The following is a 22535-nucleotide window of genomic DNA, read 5'->3' on the forward strand; positions in this document are numbered from 1 at the left end:
TCTGACGAACCTCTGGAGGAATCAGTAACGATTATGGAAAAAAAACAGATTTATATTGGACTTACTATTTTGAAAAGAGCTACAAGACGATCGAAGCACATTGAGAAACTCAACCAGACGAGGAGATTGCAGGACTCGTATTCTAATTGTACGACATGAACTAACGATAGAAAGATGTTTAAGTTGTGACTACACTATTCAAGAGATTGTGATATTCCAGAAGAATGTTCGGACCAAACAAAAACAATACCGGCTTGGGTGATTTGCAAAAAATATACAAATTTCATTTCAAAACACCTTATGTTGCTTCCCAACAAATGTTGTTCATCTTTTTTTCAGCTTTTTTCTCTGGATCCAATTGTTTGTCTTGTAGGAAACAGAATACAAGTAGTATTGTTGGCAAAAGCTAGTTTCGATCATCGTCAATCAAGATTTTGACGCATAAAAATTCGACCATTTTATCAAACAACGGATTAGAATTTGCCTGGAAATGACATGCCTTCATACACGCCGTTCTTATGGAGCCGCAAATGCCACTTACTTTGTCTCTTTCTCTCGAATAATCTTAACGCAGGAATAAAAAATATATGGCAACAATGCAAAATGTATGTTTTCTTTGTAATATGTTTAGCTCGATTTTTCTCCTTTTTTCTGTATTGTAGATCAATTTGGACTTTCTTATTGATGTAGATAATAGATATTTTAGTTCTCTTTTAGTGTTATTTTTATATACTCTCGGGAGCTTTTATATTAAATAATCACCTTTTTCTCTTTTTTTCTTTTATTTTAGTAGTTTTTTTCTGATTTTTATTTTTTTTGTATAAAAAATATAACTTGGAAACTATCAACTCATTATCTCAAATTTGCGTTTTTTTTTTATTTACTGCAATAATCTGTGTTCACATGTTTCACATTATTGTACATCAAATTTGGAGCGCAACATTCCCCGTCACAGAGGAATCTGAGATTATAAACACGGTTCGTTGTTTTCGAGCCAACTGGTTCGAATTTGAAAGTTTGAACTGGCTACGTAACACAGTTCCTCTCAATTATGCTTTAATGTTTTTGTTTTGATGAAAAAATTTAAACGGGGAAATTTCGGATAAAAATTTTTAATCACACTTGTTGGTGGTTGATTTTGTTCTTCTTTATGTATCGTGTCCGGTTGTGGGAAGGATGAAAAAGGAATTTTTGAATCCAGTCTTATCTGTTTCTTTGTTTTTTTTTTTCATTTTTTTCTTACATGTTGTTCAAGCGAAATGCTCGATTTGAAAAGATAAAATTTCCCAAGCATAAAGACAAAAAATATAACAATAAATATTGCTTCCATATTTCCCTTTTTCGCAAATATAAAATCAACATTTGAAAAATGAAAAACGAGAAGAAAACTTGGGGTCACTGCGTTGAAGTTTCAAAGGCTTGTGATCAATAAACACTTGTAACAGCGTGTGACTTTCGAATATTGGTTGGTTCTGATTGTTCACTGAAACTAACACAGTACTTACACAGAGCAAGTTTCTATCCGAGTCGGCCCAAGAACTGTTTACACAGTTTACACGATTTTTTATGGTCAGATCGAAGAAAGCATCATATAACGATGCAATTAGGCGCCCGAACTGTACAAAAAAGTTACTCAGTTATTCTTCCAACCGATCCGCATTCGTTCCCAACCATTTAGTAGCTGACTAGGCCGACTCGGAGGCTAACTCGCACTGTGTGCAAGTGTTAATTAAAAATCAAAAAAATACCAAAAATTTTCAGATCATTCAGCAGATTTGTTGAGGGTTTCACAAAAAAATGCATATAATCTTAATGAAACAACATATGTCGATATGTTTTATATTATACGCCGGCGAATCACTTAATATTACACAGTGAAAATCATAAATTGACTGAGGGGAGAAATAAAAAATACGTTTCATATTCGTCATTCAAATTCACAATCGAGAATAGGAAAACGACTTAGACGAATAGAAAATTATTGCTAGAAAATCTGTCCCATCAAAATATTGGACACTTTAAATTGTAGACCTGATAGTGAAGGGGCAGCACATTATGTGTGTGATCGTAATCAAAAATTTAAGTAACATTTCGTTTCACTTCTCTGCATACATTTATCGAACGTGGGTACCATCACATTTTGCTAATACGAACGCAACAATTCTATAGCTCGAAAATCGCACATTTTTAGACACATAAATTGTAAAAAAAAAAAACAAATATAATAAAATTTCACTAAATGAAAAAAGCTTACATAGTTGGAATTTAGAATGTTTGTCACTTTAAATTGGATGACTAGATTACGTTGGGTCTTCGAATTGGTCGTTTGATAATGTTATTATATTCCAGCAGGCCCAGTCACGCCCATTCTATGATGATGGTTTGGTTTGGTTTGCTGGATGACGGACCGTTTACCGGTCTAGGGCCTAACGAATTAGTGATGTCTGTCTTGGGCAGCCGTTCTCCAGTCATCTCGTACACCAGCAGATCGTGAATTCTCTTCCACCGCGCACATCTGAAGATAGTTTTGGCGGCTCTCTCGTCAGCCATTCTGGCTACATGTCTAGCCCCTTGCAGCCTGCCATGCTGTATAACCTTCACTATATCAGCATGTTTGTATACCTGGTACAACTCGTGATTCATGCGCCTGCACCACACTCCATCTTCCAATTTACCGCCAAGTATCGATCGCAGAACTTTACGCTCAAAAACTCCGAGCACTCGTCGGTCAGTTTCCTTCAGGGTCCATGATTCATGTCCGTAAAGGGCCACCGGTAGGATCAGTATCCTATACAGCGCTAGTTTTGTGTAAGTTTACAAACTACGGTACCTTAGCTGGTTACGTAGTCCGTAGAAGGCCCTGTTCGCAGCTGCAACTCGTCGTTTCACTTCACGGCTCATATCGTTGTCACAAGTCATAAGTGTAGTAAGATAAACGAATTCATCAACCACTTCAAATCGTTCCCCATCAATCTCCTCTCCAGTACCAGTCCCAACCTCGCCGTTTCCCTCTTAAAAGGCCTGAAGGCCTCCTCCACGGCCTTGCGGTCGATATCAATGTCGTCCGCAAACCCAAGGAGTATGTGCGATTTCGTGATGATCGTATCGTTTCATTGCATGTTTGCTCTTCGCACTGCTCCTTCAAGGGCTGTGCTGAACAGTAAGTTGGAGAGCGCATCCCCCTGCTTCAGTACATCTAATGTTACGAACGAGGCCAGTTATCCGCATGCATGACTTCGATCCTTCCAGTGTCATACGACTCAGCTTAATAAGTTTCGTCGGAAAACCGTGTTCGTTTCTTTTCACTGAGTCGTATGCCGCTTTAAAATCTACAAACAGATGGTGAGTCTGCACCCGGAACTTGTCAAGGATATGTCGCAGGGTGAACATTTGATCTGTCGTAGAAGCTCCTGTCGAAAACCAGCCTGGTATTCGCCGACGAAGGATTCCATTAGCGGTCTCAACCTGAAGAACAGGGTACGGGAGGGCACTTTGTATGCGGAGTTGAGCAACGTAATGCCGATTGCCCTTTCCTTACAGCCTGTTGATGAATTGACTAATAAGTATTGAATAAATATTGAATTGATAAATATTGAATTGATAAATATTGAATTGTAGATTGGGCATACGAGGCCTTCCAACCAGTCGTTCGGTATTTGTTCATCCGCCCAGATCCTCAATATGAAAGTTGTATCGCATCGTACAGCCGCTCGCTTCCCGCTTTTAGAAGTTCCGCCGGAATACCATCCTTCTCAGCGGCCTTGCCGTTTTTCAGCTCACTAATCGCCTTTTTAACCTCCTCCTGTGTTGGTGGCTCCACAGCCTGTTCGTCATTCATAATCCTCATCCTGTTCGTATTTTGCTCATCTTGCTCCTCACCGTTCAATAGCGCCTGAAAGTGCTCCTTCCACCTGGATGCAATCATCGGTTTCTCAGTAAGCAGGTTGCCGTCCTTGTCATTACACATCACCGGCGCAGGGAAATTTCTGGTTCTGACTCTGTCTACTGTTCTATAGAAGCTCCGCACGTCGTTTCTAGCAAAGTTGTCTTCTGCGCTGGCAAGCACATGCTCCTCGTACTCGCGCTTCTTCCGACAGTGAATTCTATTTTCGGCAGCTCTTGCCTCCCTGTATCTCTCCCTGTTCTGCCGCGTAGCAGCAGTGAGCATGCGGCTCCTGGCACGGTTCTTCTCGTCTGTCGTTATCAATCGCTGTACATTGAACCGCGTCGTCCTCTCTGTGCGGGATTTCAGCACGTTCGACAATCGTGCGCGGATCCTACAAACGACGAGATAATTGTCAGAGCCAATGTTTGGTCCGGAAAGACCTAACATCAGTAACATCCGAGAAGTGCCGATCGTCAATCAGTACGTGATCGACCTGGGAGCAGGTTTCTTCATTTGGGTGCCTCCAGGTATGTTTCCGAATATTCAAACGTGGAAAATAGGAGCTTCATATGGCCATTCTATGATGAACAGTGTTCAAATTGTTTAAATTAGTGACCGCATCATTTTATTTGGCCATAATTGAAAAATCTAAATTAATCACATCGCGCGGAGAATGTCTGTCATTCACTAATTTTAATAAATACCTAATAAACTTATTCTGAATTCCTATAGGAAGCTATTTGATCGGGTCTAAATCTTGGAAGAGATATGGCAGATTACCATCAAAAGAAAGTCAAAACATGTGAAACACTTATTTTCTCTTTCGTTTTTCAATTCTTGCTGCTGTTGACGGCTGCCGAAATTTACTAAAATTTCCAAACCTGGAGATCATCTTTATGTCACCACGAACAGAGATGTTCAACTGCATTTTGCGTAGTTATCGCTAAATATCCTGCACTATTCGATTTGGATGTTGCATTGAGAGTTGGAACAAAATCTTAAACAAAAGCATAGAATGATTTTGAAATACAACGTGCGTTCGCACCTAACGATTTCAGTAATTTGTTACCATTTATTTTGTCTATCTTTAGCTTATCGCCTAGATGTTGTGTGTGTATGTAAATATTTTAGTTTTCATTCAATTTTGCTTCATATATTGGCGTTTACATATTATATTCCAAAGGTTGCATTTTTCTTTAAAAGAATTTGATTCTTTCCCTGTCTTCTAACGTCTCTCTCCTCACTAAGTATGTATGCTTGCTGAACCAAATGTATAAACTCTGCACTTCTTGGCGAATAATGAAAACCTCATTAGTAAAGTGGAAACGAAGGAAACAAAGTTGTCAAGTTCAGTTTCCTTTCTACAGTTGGTAAGGACAATTTCTTTTTTTTATCTTCAGTGTGACATTTGTCAACTAAACTAATAGTGTTCAAACTATTTTGCAATCATATCTGAATAAATGTCGTTTTGCTATTTTCTCCACTTAACTAACGGTTGAAACATACATTCGGAAAAGTGCTAGCTCCAAACAATTTTTTTGTAGATCATTTAGGTGTTGTACTTACTATTTTCGTGATTAAAGATACAAAAATGATGCAAATGACAAATTTACAATTTCAAAAAAGTAAATAAAAATAATGGAAAGAATCACCACGTCAATAGAAAAGTTGCAGAAAAAAATGAAACGAAGAACTATAAAAAAATCGGCTGTTTTTGCTGAGAAATGTAAGAAAAAGATTAGTGTGATTAGACAATAATTCTCAGTAATAGGTTCACACTCAACCACTTTCTGTTGTGATTACCCTATTTTGCTTTTGGCAATGATGATATTGTTGCTGATGATGATACTTTTGTTGTTGTGGTGGTTGATATTCACGATAATATTGTTGCTTTTGTTGTATGGTATCCACCGCCATTGGTGGACTGCAAATGCTGCGTGATTTAAGCGAGAGACGTCGCTGCATCAACAACGACTCATTCGGCGGTGAAAGACCAATCATCAGAGCGTTGATGTTGTCGCCGTAGTCGTCATAAATATCGCCAATTCTCAGCTGGCCAATTGCCCCCATCATCGATTGATAGCCATTCTGTGTCTCTCGCTTCAGAGCGGTAACAATTGTGTTTGAATTTGTATGATAATGCTTATACTTATTAGTAGTATTATTTGTTATTGGATCACAGTTCAAAGTATTTATATTTTGTGATGGGTTCAACCCTCCTCCTACTCCTCCACTGCCACCTTTGGTGCAATCGCCGTACTTTTTCTCAATTGAAGCAATCATCTCATTCTTACGATGCTGCTGCGGCTGACGATAATTGCTACCAACGCTAACCCGATTGTTATTTGCTCCTACACGATTGTACTGATGGTGATTAGGATTGTTATTGGTGTGTGGTATACCATGGATGTTGTTCGGTGAATCCGGAATGGCAGATTGTACCCTAAAATTGCACAAGTATAAAACATATTAATTAAATAGAGAAATTCGTTCAATGTACGTTATGAACATTAAATAACATGGGTTGTTGTCGTTAAATTTCTAATAGATTCAACTGTAACACGGGGTGATTTGGATCACCCCTTTATCTAAAAAAATACGGCTCAACTTGGATTTTTTCTGTCATCTCATTCCATTGTTGAACCATATGTACCTAACGTGAAAACTGGTAAAATTCTACAAGTAGCATGAACAAAGCAAGCACTTTGATTGTCACAAAATGTGAATTTTCGATCGTGGTTTTAAGGTTTTTTTCCGCTTATTAAACAAACTTTTCGTGTATTTTGCAGTAAAGTTCTATTTGCCTACAGAAGAGGAACAATTTGATGCAGCGAAACTGTAAGTTTGATAACAATAATCGAAATTAACTGCATTTTAATTTTTGCATGTTGTGTGGGGTGACATGGACACGTTTCTGTGGGGTGAATTGGTCCTACAGGTTTGAAGCTTTTCTTTGGTCTAATCGATTCCAGATGTCGCGGAATTACAAAAAAAAGGATGGACAGACAACGTCGGAAGAAGGAGGAAGGAGTTTGAAAGAGCAACACAGGTCATCAAAAACGGTGTTTTTACCATGCATCGAAAGTGTTTGAAAATGCTCGAACAGTGAAAAGACTCATGCAGAATTCGAAATGGTCTCAATACAATTTCTCTGGTTATACATCAGCAAGCCGTGGAATAAAGGTGACGTATAATTTTCATCAAAACGAATATTGCAGATTTTCCTCGTGATTTTTTTTTCTTGTAGGTCATTTCAGTGTTTTGAAGACTATTTCTCGAAGAAGTTGTGAAGTTATTGGAGCCATTTGTTTAGCGAGTGGAATTCCCCGAAGAAGATATACGAATTTTGAATTTTCAAGTGTTTTTCGGTGTGTGTGAAGCTTCCCGCTGTATTGAACCTCGGTGCAGGATTTCTGAAGATTCCCTGCCTCTGGAAAATATAAAACAGCTAAGTTTTTGTTTTGTGTTACTTAATTAATTAATTAATTTCATTTTATTTTTTTTATATATACAAAAATAATAGTTTTATTTTCTGTGAGTGTTAGGCATTTTATGCTCTCTCTGCTCTCATTTTTATTACACAATTCTATCGAGGGGAACGAACCCTCCGATGTTGATATGAGCATCGTAGCTTCTCCTAGTAATTGTTTTTCTGAAGTTCGTCCTTCGAAGAAAAATAAAAAACAATCACAGTTAAATTCGACACAGCCAACAATTGATTCTGTTTCACTCAGTTCGGTTCAAAATCTAATTAATTCTCCTTAACATCCAATCATTGAGAATATTCCTCCCAAGAATCTTCCTCGAATACGACAATACCAGAACGTTTCGGGTTCATCGAAAAATCGTTGGGTGGTATTCTTCCGTCCCAAAGGGAAACCGTTAAGAGTGACCCAAATTTGTAAAGACTTGAAATCTAATTACTCAAGTGTCTTGGAGATTACAAAAGTTAATAAAGACAAACTTCGTGTTGTGCTCTCGGATTGTAAAGACGCTAACGCAGTTGTAAATAATTCTTTGTTCACTGCTGAATATCGAGTGTATATTCCGGCACACATTGTTGAAATCGATGGTGTGGTTTCGGAAAAATCTCTCCAACTAGCAGATTTCGAAAAAGCAGAGGGTATTTTTCATGATGTAAAACTTCCTCATGTGAAAATTTTAGAAGTTCGATCGCTGAATTCATTTATAATTGATGGCAACGATAAGAAATATTTCCCATCTGGTTCTTTTAGAATCACCTTCGAGGGCACAGCTCTTCCAAATTATGTGCTCTTTGATAAGCTTCGTCTTCCAGTTCGATTATTTTCTCCCAAAATAATGTCATGCACTAATTGCAAACAGTTAGGTCACACTAAAACCTTCTGTTGCAATAAAATTAAATGTTCTAAGTGTGGAGTCGATCATGATGAAAGTATTTGCAACAAGGATGCTGATAAATGCATTCTTTGTGGAGGTGTTCCTCACACAGTTAAAGACTGTCCAAAATACAAATCCCGTTCAATTAAACTTAAACAGTCACTTAAAGATCGTTCTAAGCGATCCTTTGCTGATATACTCAAGGCAGCTCAGGTATCCGAGATTTCAGAAAATCGTTTCTCTGCTTTATCAGAGGATGATGAATCGGATACTACTTTCGATCCAATAATCGCGGGAAGAACCAGGAAGAGAAAAAATACTTCCTCCTCCAAGCCTGCTAAAAAAAGAGGATTATCCTCTAATCAACCAGAAGCTTCTTCTCATTTTTCTGCTCCTTCCAACAGTAACCCAACAGTAACAGTAACTTGGGGATCCTCTAACTATGACGTTCATTTCCCTGAATTGTCAAGTCATCCCAGATTTGCTTCTCGATCGGTTCCTGAACCCCAATCATTTTCAGGAGGTATTTGCTTTTCTTCAATTGTTAGATGGATCTTTGATATTTTCGGAATTTCAGATTCATTGAAATGTCTCATTTCTGCTTGGCTTCCTACTATCAGTCAGTTAGCTAAACAAATGGTTGCAAAGTGGCCCCTCCTCTCCTTCATTAATTTCGATGCCTAATTTATTGGATGAGTCAGAGAATTCTTCTATTCTACAGTGGAATTGTAGAAGTCTTCTTCCAAAACATGACTCTTTCAAGCAAATGCTCCATTTTTTGAATTGCGATGTGTTTGCTCTATCTGAAACATGGCTTCGTTCGGACAATATATTAAACATCCATGATTTCAATATTATTCGTTTAGACCGTGATGATTCCTATGAAGGAGTTCTCATAGGTATTAGAAAATGTTATCCATTTTACAGGATTCCCCTGCCTTTAGTCACAGGAATTGAAATTCTTGCGTGTCAGGCACGCATCAAGGGTAGAGATTTGTGCATTGCTTCTATTTATATTCCACCAAGTACAATGCTTAATTATCGAAACCTTGTGAATATAATTGAGCTTCTTCCACAACCTCATCTTATTTTGGGAGATTTCAACTCACATGGCATTGGCTGGGGTGAATCTTTTGATGATCGAAGAGCTAATTCTATTTATGATCTTTGCGATGAATTCAACATGACAGTTTTAAATACAGGTGATATAACAAGAATTGCTCCTTCATCAGGCCGCGCAAGTCGCTTAGATTTATCCCTTTGTTCTTCCTCTTTATCATTAGATTGTCATTGGAAGGTTATCCAAGATCCACATGGAAGTGATCATTTGCCGATCACCGTTTCTATTTCAAATTATTCTAAATCGTCTGAAACTATAAATGTTCAGCATGATTTATCTAGAAACATTGATTGGAAGAGATATTCTTCAATTATTTCAGAATCAGTGGCATTAGTTAATGAGTTACCCCCGTTAGAAGAATATAATTTTCTAGCTGGTTTAATTCATGACAGTGCTATTGAGGCCCAAACGAAACGTTTCGAATTTCGTTTCGCAGACGTTCTCCTAATCTGTGGTGGGATCAAGATTGTACAAATCTCTATAAAGAAAAATCGAATGCTTTCAAGAATTGGCGTAAATCAGGCTCCTGCGAACGTTAACGACAATTACATTTATCTGGAGCGTAAATTCAAAAGCTTCATAAAAGCCAAAAAGAGAGGCTATTGGCGTAATTTTGTGAATGGGCTTTCCCGAGAGTCTTCCTTGAGCACTCTTTGGAGAGTTGCCAGACAAATGAGAAATTCAACTCATTCAAATGAACAAGTTGAATATTCTGAAAGGTGGATCTTTGACTTTGCCAAGAAGATGCCAAGATGTCCAGACTCAGCACCTGCTCCACCTCCCTTCTTGGAGACATCTGATGATATTGCGCCTCCGTTCAGTATGGCTGAATTTTCGTTTGCACTTCTGTCATGTAACAATTCGGCGCCGGGGTCAGATAGGATCAAATTCAACTTATTGAAAAATCTACCTGATAATGCGAAGAAACGTTTGTTAAAATTGTTCAATGTTTTTCTTGAGCAGAACGTTGTTCCGCATGAGTGGCGACAGATTAAAGTTATAGCTATTCTGAAACCTGGTAAACCCGCGTCTGATTATAATTCTTATAGACCAATTGCAATGCTCTCTTGCATTCGAAAATTATTAGAGAAAATGATTCTATGTCGCTTAGACAGCTGGATAGAATCCAACAACCTCCTCTCACCTTCGCAGTTCGGGTTTCGTAGAGGTAAAGGAACTAATGATTGTCTTGCTCTGCTTTCATCAGAGGTTGACATAGCCTTGTGTAGTAAGCAACAAATGGCATCAGTGTTCCAAGATATCAAGGGTGCGTTTGATTCAGTTTCCATTGAGGTTCTTTTTGAAAAACTTCATCTAAATGGGTTTTCTCCAAAATTAAATAGTTTTTTGTTTAATCTAATGCGTGAAAAACATATGAGTTTTTCCCATGGTTCTTCGTCAGTTTTACGGATTAGCTACATGGGCCTTCCTCAAGGCTCATGTCTTAGTCCAATCCTTTACAACTTTTATGTAAATGACATCGATGTTTGTTTATCAGGAAACTGTACTTTGAGACAATATGCAGATGATTGTGTAGTGTCGGTAACAGGCAAAGACAGTATTCATCTGTATAATCCCTTGCAGATTTCTCTTGATAATTTGGTTGAGTGGGCTTGTAAATTGGGTATTGAGTTTTCTTCTGAAAAGTCAGAAATGGTTGTGTTTTCAAGAAAACACCGTCCCGCACAATTGCAACTTAAACTTTTGGATAGAACAATTAGCCACTCGCCGTCATTCAAGTATTTAGGAGTTGTGTTTGATTCTAGAGGCACATGAGGTAAACACATAGGTTACTTGAAACAAAAATGTCAGAAACGAATAAATTTTCTCCGATCCATAACAGGGACTTGGTGGGGGGCACATCCCGTCGATTTGATTAGGTTGTATAAAACAACCGTTCTATCTGTTATGGAGTATGGAAGTTTTTGCTTCAGGTCCGCTGCCCGTACTCATATTATGCAACTGGAAAGGATCCAATATCGCTGTTTGCGTATTGCTCTAGGATGTATGCAGTCAACACATACAATGAGCCTAGAAATTTTAGCTGGTATCCTTCCTCTTTCTGTGCGCTTTTTCGAGTTATCATTTCGTTTTTTGATACGTTGTGAAACACTCAATCTGATAGTGATAACAAACTTTGAAAAAATGCTAACCTTAGGCACTCAATCTAAGCGAATGTCGCTATATCTTGAATTTCTGACCCTGGAAAGCCCATCTGCTTTACTTGGTTTCCAGACCATTCCTTCAATTTTGTTCAATCCTTCTATTAATTTTGACTTGTCAATGAAAGTTTATGTGAGTGGTATTTCCAGTGATCTCCGCCAAATAGTCATGCCTGCAATTTTCTTGTCAAGATATAAACATATTGACTCAACCAAAATTTTTTTTACTGATGGATCTAGTCTTAATGGTTCCACAGGTTTTGGGGTATTTAATATTAACTTCTCCATATTCCGTAAGCTTAGTTTACCCTGTTCGGTGTTTGTTGCGGAATTGGCTGCAATATACACTGCATTACAACATATTCAGACCTTGTCCCCTGAACATTTTTACATTTTTTCTGATAGTCTCAGCTCTTTAGAGGCACTTCATTCGGTAAGGTCTAGATATTCTTCGTATTTCTTGTCTGGAATCCAACATCTTTTAAGTGTTTTGATAAGTAGATAATTTAATATCACTTTTGTATGGATTCCCTCTCATTGTTCGATACCAGGAAATGAAAAAGCTGATCTTCTTGCTAAGAAGGGCGCTACGGAAGGACTGTTATTTCATAGGCCAATTATTTTTGATGAATATCTCCATTTTCCTCGTGAACGTGCACTTCAATGTTGGCAGACAAGTTGGAATGGTAGTGATAAAGGTCGGTGGCTGTATTCTATCATTCCCAAAGTTTCCCTCAAACCATGGTTCAAAGGATATAATTATTCTCGCGATTTCATTCGAGTAGTGTGCAGACTCATGTCTAATCATTATTCCTCGAATACACATCTTTTTCGAATTAACATCAGTGATAGTAACCTATGTATTTGTGGTACAGGTTACCACGATATTGACCACATTGTATGGTATTGCTCTGAATTTCAAAATAAAAGGTTATCTTTAATAGAAAATTTTCGCAAAAAGGGAATGAAACTCAATGTTTCGATCCGTGACGTTCTGGCTACTCGTAATCTCGATGCAATTATGTTGATTTATTACTTCCTCAAATCCATACACTTTCAAGTATGAGTATGTGTGTATTTTTCTTTTATTTTTGATTATCGTTTACTTCTCCAACTTTTTTGTTTTTTGTTATGAATATTTTTATTATTTATCAATAATATATGGTTATTAACGTTTTCATTTTTCTTCAACTATTTTCCTCAGAACTCAAAAATACTCAGATGCACGCAATTGCTCGCAATCTTCAAGGAGGTGGTTTTCTCTATAAAAAATCCTCAAGAAGAAGTCTTAAATAATATTTCATAATGAATTGTTGTATAATTATTTATATTGTTCTTTTTCTTGAAAAAATCATAGGGTTTTTATGCCTTTATGAGAAAGAACATTTGCATAGTTCTACTCACAGAGGCTTTTCCCTATACATAAACACGGCTCATTGATGCTTAACGTTGCTGAGCCAGTTGAAAATAAATTAAATTAAAAAAAATAAAAAAAAATTTCTCTAGTATGGAATCTGCCCAAGACACCTGGTATCGATTCCAAAACACTGTTTGTAACTGTTTGTAACATTATCCCAAAATACTTTACATAACCATAAGTATGTGCTTTCCGATGAAACACTCGCTGGACCAAATCACTCCACAGACGGTCCAAATCACCCCGCATTAAAATTTGATGCCCAAAAATCATCTCTTTTATTTTATGATATATTTGGTAATTTGAAGCTTAGTAGAATGATTCAACATTATTGATTGAGAGGAAACAAGTGTAGCTCAGTGTACAATGTGACATTTTTTATTTAGATCACATATTGGTTTGGAAATATTAGGCGATTTGCTAAGGTGGTCCAAATTCCCCCCATTTCCCCTATATGATGCATCATTACTTTTTTTTATCCAATTTGTTTATTATTTAGGCTCATTAGCATTTTAGCTGTAACAGAGCCGGACTTTAAGCGTGTACATTAGGGTGCCAATGAAAATGGTCATCTCGAATTTTAAAATGTTACCCTATAAAAAATGTTCACCACCTCGAAAAAACACCTAATGCAACATTTCAGCTCAATTGGACTTAAAGAGACTGGCACGAAGCGGTCAAAGTTTGAGTTTTTTGAAATTGAAAAATCACCCAAGATCTACTGTCATCTCGAATTTTTTTTTATCAAAAATCGACACTCTGAGTTTTTTTCGGACTACGAGGCAAAATGTATCGTTTTGGGTGCCAATAGAAATAGTTATCTCGATTTTTCATTCGGAACTTGCTGCAAAATGTTGATTTGCCCGATAATATACCCAATGCAAAATATTAGATCAATCGTACTTCATTTACTAACGTTACAGATGTACACTGAATCGAATTTCCAGACATTCCTTGGAAAACTACTGTCATTGCGCGTCTTTTTCAGTATATGTCAAAAAGTTGAAGCGTAAACAACATAGTTTTTTGCCACTTCCAATATGTCGAATTTCGTACCAACGAGAGTGTTTTTGCGGGGAGTGTTACTTCATTACTTCAATATGGAGAAAAAAGCTGCGGAGAGTCATCGCATTTTGGTGGAAGTTTATGGTGACCATGCTCCTACTGAGCGAACGTGTCAGACGTGGTTTGCACGGTTTAAAAGTGGTAATTTTGACTTGGAAGACGAAGAACGTTCCGGACCGTCAAAAGTTTAACCGTTTGAGTGCGGAGCAAATTTTGTTAGCATATGCCAAAAATGCGGATGAGTTTGGGTATATTTAAAAAAATACTAAAGAGCTTAGATAACTGATTAGATCACAAAAGTTGTATTAATAGGAAAAAAACACATAAAAAGTGAGATTTATGAAATTTACTAACATAAACTCTATACATAAATTATTTTTTTTAAATAATGAAAAATAATATTTAAACAATTTCACTCAAAATTATGGCTTGTGCACAAAGCGCGTGAAGTCCTCTTTAAAAAATGTCCCGAAAGACGAAATCCTACGTTAAGAGATGCTAAGTAAAAAATCATAACATAGAACAAGAAGAGCGCTATCGCGCTCCCCCGTATTCAAACAGTTAAAGAAGAATTGGAGGCTATACTCGATCAAGATCCGTCACAAACGCAACAAGTACTTGCAGATACACTTGAAGTAGCTCAGCAAACCATATCCGATCGTTTAAAAGCAATGAGAATGATCCGAAAGATAGGACATTGGGTGCCGTATGAATTGAAGCCACGAGACGTCGAACATCGTGTTTCACGTGCGAATGACTGCTCCAACGGCATGAAAGAAAGTTTTTTTTGCATCTAATCATTACTGGCGATGAAAAGTGGGTCCATTACGGCAATCCTGAACGTCGGGCCACGTCTGGATACCACGGCCATGCAACAACATCGACGGCCGCGCAGATTATTCACAGCCAAAAGGTTATGCTGTCTCTTTGGTTGGACCAGCTGGGTGTGGTGAGCTGCTAAAACCGAATGAAACCATTACGGGGGACCTCTTCCGACAATTGATGCGATTGACCCGTGTACTGGAGGAAAAACGGCTACGATACGAGCAAAGACATGATAAAGTTATTTTACAGCACGACAGTGCTCGGCCGCATGTCGCGAAACCGGTCAAAACATACTTGGAAATGCTGAAATAGGAGGTCCTATCCCACCCGCCGTATTCTCCAGACGTTGCTCCGTCCAATTACTACCTTTTTCGATCGATGCAACACGGCCTGGTTGACCAGCACTTCTCCAATTTTGATGAAGTCAAAAGTGTGATTATTTCTGCAAAGGGATCCGGAATTGCCAGAAAGATAGGAAAAAGTTGTGACTAGCGATGGGCAATACTTTGAATAATAATTTGTAACCATTTTTGCAGAATAAAGCATTACTTTTTGAGAAAAAAAACGAAAAAACTCACCGGCACCCCTAATAATAATATTATTGGCACCTTAAACCATACATTTTGACTCGTAGTCCGAAAGTGTCGATTTTTGAAAAAAAATTGGCATCAAAAGTTTTTTTTTTGAAAACCCCGAGTGATTTTTCGATTTTCATAAACCTCAAATTTTACAATTTGCGCCACTATCCCTTCACTTTTTCTCTAAGGCAGTGTGCTCCGTCGGAGTGCTACCGCTGAACGGAGCATTGCACCGAAAAGTATGCATATCGCGCTGGTGTGATCGATGTGCAGTTTCACCCTGATGTCGTTCAAAGACGACGCTCGTACATACAGCTCATCGCGCGAAAATCGCCTATAGACGACGCTCGTAGCGAAAGGGTTAAGTACGATTGAACTGAAATTTTGCATAAGGTGCTTTTTTCGAGGTGGTGAACATTTTGCATGGGGTAACTTTTTGAATTTTAGGGTTGATTTTTCTCATACATTCATTGGAACCCAAGTGTACATGTTACAAGTTTTCTCGTATCTATAAATTGTACATTACACAGGGAGCATTTGTGGTCATTTGTTGTCCATTGTTCAGTTAGGTCACCGGACAGCGGAGACGGTTATATATATATATATATGATGTTATGATCATTGTTGTGTTATTTATAGCACAACAGCCCGATGTTTCTTCAGAGCAGATCAGTTATATTGTTGCGTGGACGTAGTTATTCTAAAACAACACAAAGATAGTCTATTGAAGGCTCTGAGTATTGAACTCACGACCGATCGCTTGTTAAGCGAACGTGTAACCAATGTGACTACGAAGTCCTCCGAATCATTACATTACGGGTTTATTTCCTAAAAGTGTTATACGCACGCAACAAGGGACAGATCTGGAGAGCTGGAGAGAATACAATATCGTTGCCTGCGTATAGCCATGGGGTGAGTCTCGAAGTTTTGGCAGGAGTACCCCCGCTTACTCTTCGGTTCACAGAATTATCCTACAGATTTCTCATCCGTTGCAAGATCATGAATCCATTGGTGATTGATAACTTCGAAAATCTACTCCAACTGATTCCTCAGTCAAGTTTTATGTCTTTATACCATGAGTACCTTACCCACGACGTGCACCCTTCACCAGGCATCTCCAACCAAGTTTTCTTCCCATACTTTTGCAATTCCTCTGTCATTTTTTATCTGTCCATGCGACAAAAAATCCATGGAATCCCAGATCATCTACGCTCCGATTATATTCCGCCGATATTTTCGGCAGAATATGGGAAAGTTAGATTTGATAAAATGTTCTTTACTGACGGTTCATACATAAACGGGTCCACTGGCTTCGGCATCTTCAATGAAAATTCCAGTGCCTCTTTCAAACTCAAAGATCCTTGTTCCGTGTATGTCGCTGAACTGGGTGCGATATACTACGCACTGGGGATCATTGAAACATTGCCCATCGACCACTATTTTATTTTTTCAGACAGTCTCAGCTCAATAGAGGCAATCCGCTCAATGAAAGTTGATAAACGCTCATCTTATTTCCTAACAAGAATAAGACAACTATTGAGTGTTTTGGTCGAAAAATTATTCAAGATTACCTTAGCATGGGTTCCCTCTCATTGCTCGATTCCGGGGAATGAGAAAGCGGACTCGCTAGCTAAGGTGGGCGCTTTAGAAGGCACACTTTTTGAAAGGCAAATTGCTTATAATGAATTTTTCCACATTCCTCGTCAGTACACGCTCGTAAGTTGGCAGCGCATGTTGAGTGGAGATGAGTTCGGTCGTTGGTTACATACGATTATCCTTAAGGTCTCGACGAGTGCATGGTTCAAGGGATTGAATGTAGGTCGTGATTTCATTCGCGTGATATCTCGGCTTATGTCCAATCACTACAACCTAAACGCGCATCTCTATCGCATTGGGCTCGCAGCAAACAATCTTTGTGATTGTGGCGATGGCTACCACGACATGAGCATGTTGTCTGGTCGTGTATCCGGTTCCATGCTGCTCGCTCTCAGCTCTCTAGAGCACTGAGAGCACAAGGCAGACAATCGGAGATCCCCGTCCGGGATATCTTAGGTAGCCGTGATCCTGATCTTCTGCTTCATCTATACCTGTTCCTCAGGAACGCCGATGTCAACGTTTAATGATGTTTCCTTCGTTGTGTCCCCGTTTTATATCCCTCCTATCCGATCGATAAACTTTTACTTAGTCGCGGCAATACATACACACACTCTTTACAGATACACGGGCCAAAGGTTGTGCAGTCCACTGATGATTCAACAAGAGCCAAAGGTTGTACCGCTCATGACAACTCTACATGAACTGATGATTGCGCCGGTCAGTGACCATTCTATCCTGGATTCCTCGAGTCGAGAAAGACGCACCACGCTAGATATGAGGTACAGACTAGGGGGGCGTTGCTGATCAAGGGTCAGCTGCATCCCAATAGGAAGTATCCCGAGTCGGGCACACGTACAGAGCATTGGAGACAGCAACATCCGAATTACGAAAACACTTGTAATACTAACCTCGAGCCAACCGCGAGTAATCGGTTACATATTACTAACATAGATAATAAGAAAAATTGTCAAAGTATTGAACTCCCGGCCCCGTGAGGCTAACGCCATATGAGCCTTGATAAAAATATATATTTTGGAAAAAAAAAGGGACAGATCCCTCAGCTGTTTTCCAACTTCCTCAAAGGCTGACGACAACACACGCTTCCTACCAAACTAGAACGGGTGAGACCTGACAACTTCTTTTGAGTTGGGGAAAACGACAAACAAAAATATAAGTTGGAACGTAAGCGTGAAGGCCGGTTCTTTAGACGACATGAGAGTGATACTGCACATCGATCACACCAGCGCAATGTGCATACTTTTCGGCGCAGTGCTCCGTTCAGCGGTAGCAGTCCGGCGGAGCACACTGCCGTATTGAAAGGGTTAATAAAGCTTGATGTTCACGTTTACTGACGAACTTTTAAAATGGTAGCATTCACATACACAATCACCGGAAACGTCGGCAAAATAAGTCCAAGAGTTGACGGGACGGTGACGCTGTATGTGTCTGTATGTGGAATGGTGTCGACATCTGGATACGACATTAGTTTATATGAGGCCAACTCTTCTGTATCAGATAGAGGCGAATGAACTGCAAAGTTTAAAGCCTCTTAAAAACAAAGAAATCAGATTAGTCGGCCCTAAGGCAGTTTTCAATCACTAAAATTTGAATGACAATTTTTTTTTGTCGTTATTTACCTACTGTTCTGACCCTAATTTAAACATTTTTCTATGAATTTCCAGATATTCACACCAAAACTTACCATTATAATAGAAAATTATCTTTAGAAACAATTTCTGTATGATATTTTCTCACTACTTGCAACCAAAAGTGATTCTCATCTACATAGAGTACTAATTTGATTTGGGAAAAATAATTTTCATTCATAAATTTTATTTTAAAAGTGTGTTCATTTCGTCTGCAAACCCATATTGTCATGCCTATTCCCCCATTTCGTAATACGAACCTCCATGCGGCATCTTTAATCTTTCGACTGATTTGACAACCAGTAGAATGAAAACCTCGTCATATGCAGTTCATTTTGTCACTCACTATAAAATGAATCGGCATCACACGGCATCCGATACAAGTGTCGGAATACAGTTAGAAGAAGTGCGTGATGGTGATGTGACAATTGTCATCTCACCTCATACGCCATGCAGATTAGGTTTTGTTTGTTGTCTTGTTTGTGACTAGAACATTGGTTTTCTGTCCACAGATACAAATTCCTTGCCATACGAGAACTTCCTGGCAAATTTATCAGCGAAAAGGAACTTAAATTTGCTGGTGACATCTCCTATGGCAGTGGTACTTTATAGAATTTCAGGCCTGGGATTGTACAACTTTCTAGTATCAACTTCATGTACTATCGTTTTAGCCATTTTCGCGATCTTACTGCCTGACCGGCAAATTAAATTTCTTCTCTCGACTTTTTCAAAACAAAACGGATCAACAAGATTTTTTTTTACCTTCGAAAGATACAGATTTTCCAAACAATTTTCTGATTTCTATGAAACGAAAAGTCATTCCGGATCCTAGCTGAGTCAAGCTTTAGTAGTCATTGAGTCATTTGATACAACAAATTCGTCTAAATATGGGTTGTTTTTGAATGAACATAAAAAATTGAAAAAACACTTACGGAGCATGCTTCATGCTGTAACCATTATAGTGACGATTGGATGAAACGTCCGGAAAATATTCATCATCGTCATTGTAGTAATTGTTTCTTCGGCTTCGCCATGATTGCTGATTCGGATGCTGTGAACGAATCTCGATGAAACCCGTTTCGTTATTGCTGTTCGGTTGACGATAAACGGACGATTTTCCACCACCACCACTGCCATTGCGATACTGATTATTGTTGTTCTGGTAGAAATTGTGGTGGTAATTGTTGCGATGGTGGTACTGCTGGTGATGACGTGCTTTGGCAGAATTATTGTAGCTTGATCCTAAGATCGAAGAAGGATGCTTGAATTTGTGCGCATCGACGTGGCCACGATATCGCCAATTTTGCTCAGGTGGAATAATAGCCGAATTGACAATGATAGATGCAGGAGTACTCTTCTCCTTGATTACATCCAACTGTTTCTGTGACGGTTTTTGTTGTACTGATATGGTGGAAGTGTTCTCCTTGTCATGGCCATTATTTGTGACTTCCGTCAAGGTAGAAGGAGAAGAAGAAGGATGTTTCACAACGACAACACTGTTGGCGCTGTTAACTGTAGACGAACTAATCACTTCCGACGACGCGTGCGGTGTTAACGTACACGCCGATGATGACTTTTTGATGCTTATATACACAGCATCTGCATCACAGCTCTGGTCATCTGTCGATGATGACGACACCGAAGACGGTGACGTGGAGGGAGAAGGTGTAACGAAACCACGTCCAAGATCCGCATCAAACCGTTCTTTTGTCTGCATTTTGATGATGCTAGGCCTGGCAGAAAATGGTGGACAGACTTGTGGTTCAGTTCGAACCACTTCCACCGATTTCTTCTCCGGCTCTGACTTGACAGAGTTATGCTCCTCGGAACCTGCCATAGGAGATGCTATCTCATAGTTTGCATTTTTCGATGAAGCTACCACATCTTCATCCTGCTGCACAGAAGGTTGGTAGATGTTGGGCCTTTCCTTGGTCATGTAATCATAGCGCATTGAAAAATGCTGTAAAATTACGCGCTTTACAGCCATTGCGGATTCGGCAAAGTGCGAGAGTTCTCGTGCCGATTGATTGCTGAAAAAATGACAAAACAAATGAAATCACACAACAGACCAGGATAACACACATAAATGATACTTACCGGCGAATTATTCCCGGCGTCTTCAACACTCGTCTGCGTTGCTTATCCTTAATCGCATCGGAATTAACACCATCAATACAATCACCCTCGTCGGTGATTTTAATCCATGGATGATTTAGCACCGCCGCCGCACTTAGGCGTTTGGGTGCTTCCTTAACCAGCAGTCCACGAATTAAGTCTTTAGCCTCTTCACTCACGTCGACCCAATCATTCTCTGGGAAACTGAATCGTCCCTCTTGGATCGATTCAAACAACAGCTCTTGACAGGTACGACAATTTTCGCCCCGATTCCAGCCACAATCCTGTTCGCAATTTCCGGAGAATGGAGGATAGCCACACAGCAGGATATAGGCGATCACTCCGAGCGACCACAGATCACAGCGTTTGTCGTAATAGTTCGATTCGCCTACAAACAGATCTACCACCTCCGGTGCCATGAATTCTGCACTTCCGACCTGGAAGGACAGAGTATTAATTAGCAGGAAGATAGGATGTACGTTCAACAACTAAAGTAATGGATTAAAATATATGTTCTTTGAATGATTTTGAGCTGAAAGTTCTCTTCATTTTTCTTGCAGTCATTTTGAAATTAGAGTAGATCGAGTGCCTGATCGCACTCTGCCATTTTTATCAGCCTTCAATACATGTGCTATCCGATTCCATCCACAAAATATGAACTACAAACTCGACTTCAATTATAAGCAAATTGTTCCTCTGAATAACAGAGCAAACAACGAAATGTTTTTATCAACTAGATAACAGTCGCTCTCATTATCCTAAGCCATGACGATCATTTATATTTTATGCATAGCAAAAGTCTTGTATGAATCATGCATGGCAGATCTCACACAGTAGCTAGACCTATCTACATGCAGAATTGCTCTCCAACTAATTGGCTATGCAGTAAATAATAACTATTCAACTTATGAATCAAAAGGAACACACGGGTTAAGCGAAGCGTTGCATGCTGCTGCTGTGCTTGTGCTGTAAATAGAATAATAGAACCTGAACAAAGTAAACGTGAACATATAGCACAAACAAATTTCAAGCATCTAGAAATGTTCTAGAGCAGCAAAGTGCGTTGGAGCAGAAAAGTTGTCCATGCCAGGCGAACAAGAACTCATCAGCCGCAGAAAAAGCATGTTCTAAAAACTCAACAAAAACTCTATTGACATTAGAAGTGACCGGACAAATTGCTGAGAATGAAAATTGTAAACAATAAAGGAAAAAAACATATTGCGAGTCAAGTTGAAAACAAAACGTCGGAGAAGATGTTTTGATATTGCATTGGGGTGAAAATGTTAACACAGAGAAATGTGGTTAGTCGCCAACGTGGTCAACGCATAAATAGACATGTCTGCTTTGTGTTGAATCAACCGTATATTGTGTCACTCAGTCACATTTATGCCGAGTGGATGTGTATTGGTGATGTTACTTCTTGAATGAAAAACCTAAACGAAACAGTCAATCGGATGATTGTATAGAATATCTTGCCCGTAGGATACTGTTCGACATCATACTGCAGTGTTGTTTGAATGCGTAAATGAAAACTACACAAATTGAATTTTTAATATAATAAAATCAACATTTATTAATAACAGAATGATGCAAAAATCAAATCGCCAGCAAGTAATGTATCGGTGGCATAATGATCCGAAAAGGGTTTAGAGGGTAGAGAACAAAATAAACGTTACAACGCAAATTCAAAAATTCTACTAACAGTCCAAGTTCTTCTGTAATTCCAATCTATCGAAAATTCTCTTATCGCCGCGCTATCGGCCGAC

General features: G+C 38.9%; 1 protein-coding gene across 1 annotated transcript in view; it reads right to left on the bottom strand.

Moving 5' to 3' along the window:
• Window positions 1–259: 259 nt before the first annotated feature.
• The window catches only part of LOC129763582 (uncharacterized), a 42081-nt gene continuing 19805 nt past the window's right edge, over window positions 260–22535 (bottom strand). The window contains exons 4-6 of the mRNA XM_055762802.1: window positions 20752–21206; window positions 19587–20684; window positions 260–6329 (exon numbers count right to left, since the gene is read on the bottom strand). Coding sequence (XP_055618777.1) covers window positions 5666–6329; window positions 19587–20684; window positions 20752–21206 — 2217 coding nt within the window. The 3' untranslated portion in view covers window positions 260–5665. The remainder of the gene's footprint in view (window positions 6330–19586; window positions 20685–20751; window positions 21207–22535) is intronic.

This window comes from Toxorhynchites rutilus, chromosome 1 (assembly GCF_029784135.1).
Source record: "Toxorhynchites rutilus septentrionalis strain SRP chromosome 1, ASM2978413v1, whole genome shotgun sequence".
NCBI classification, from domain to species: Eukaryota; Metazoa; Arthropoda; class Insecta; order Diptera; family Culicidae; genus Toxorhynchites; species Toxorhynchites rutilus.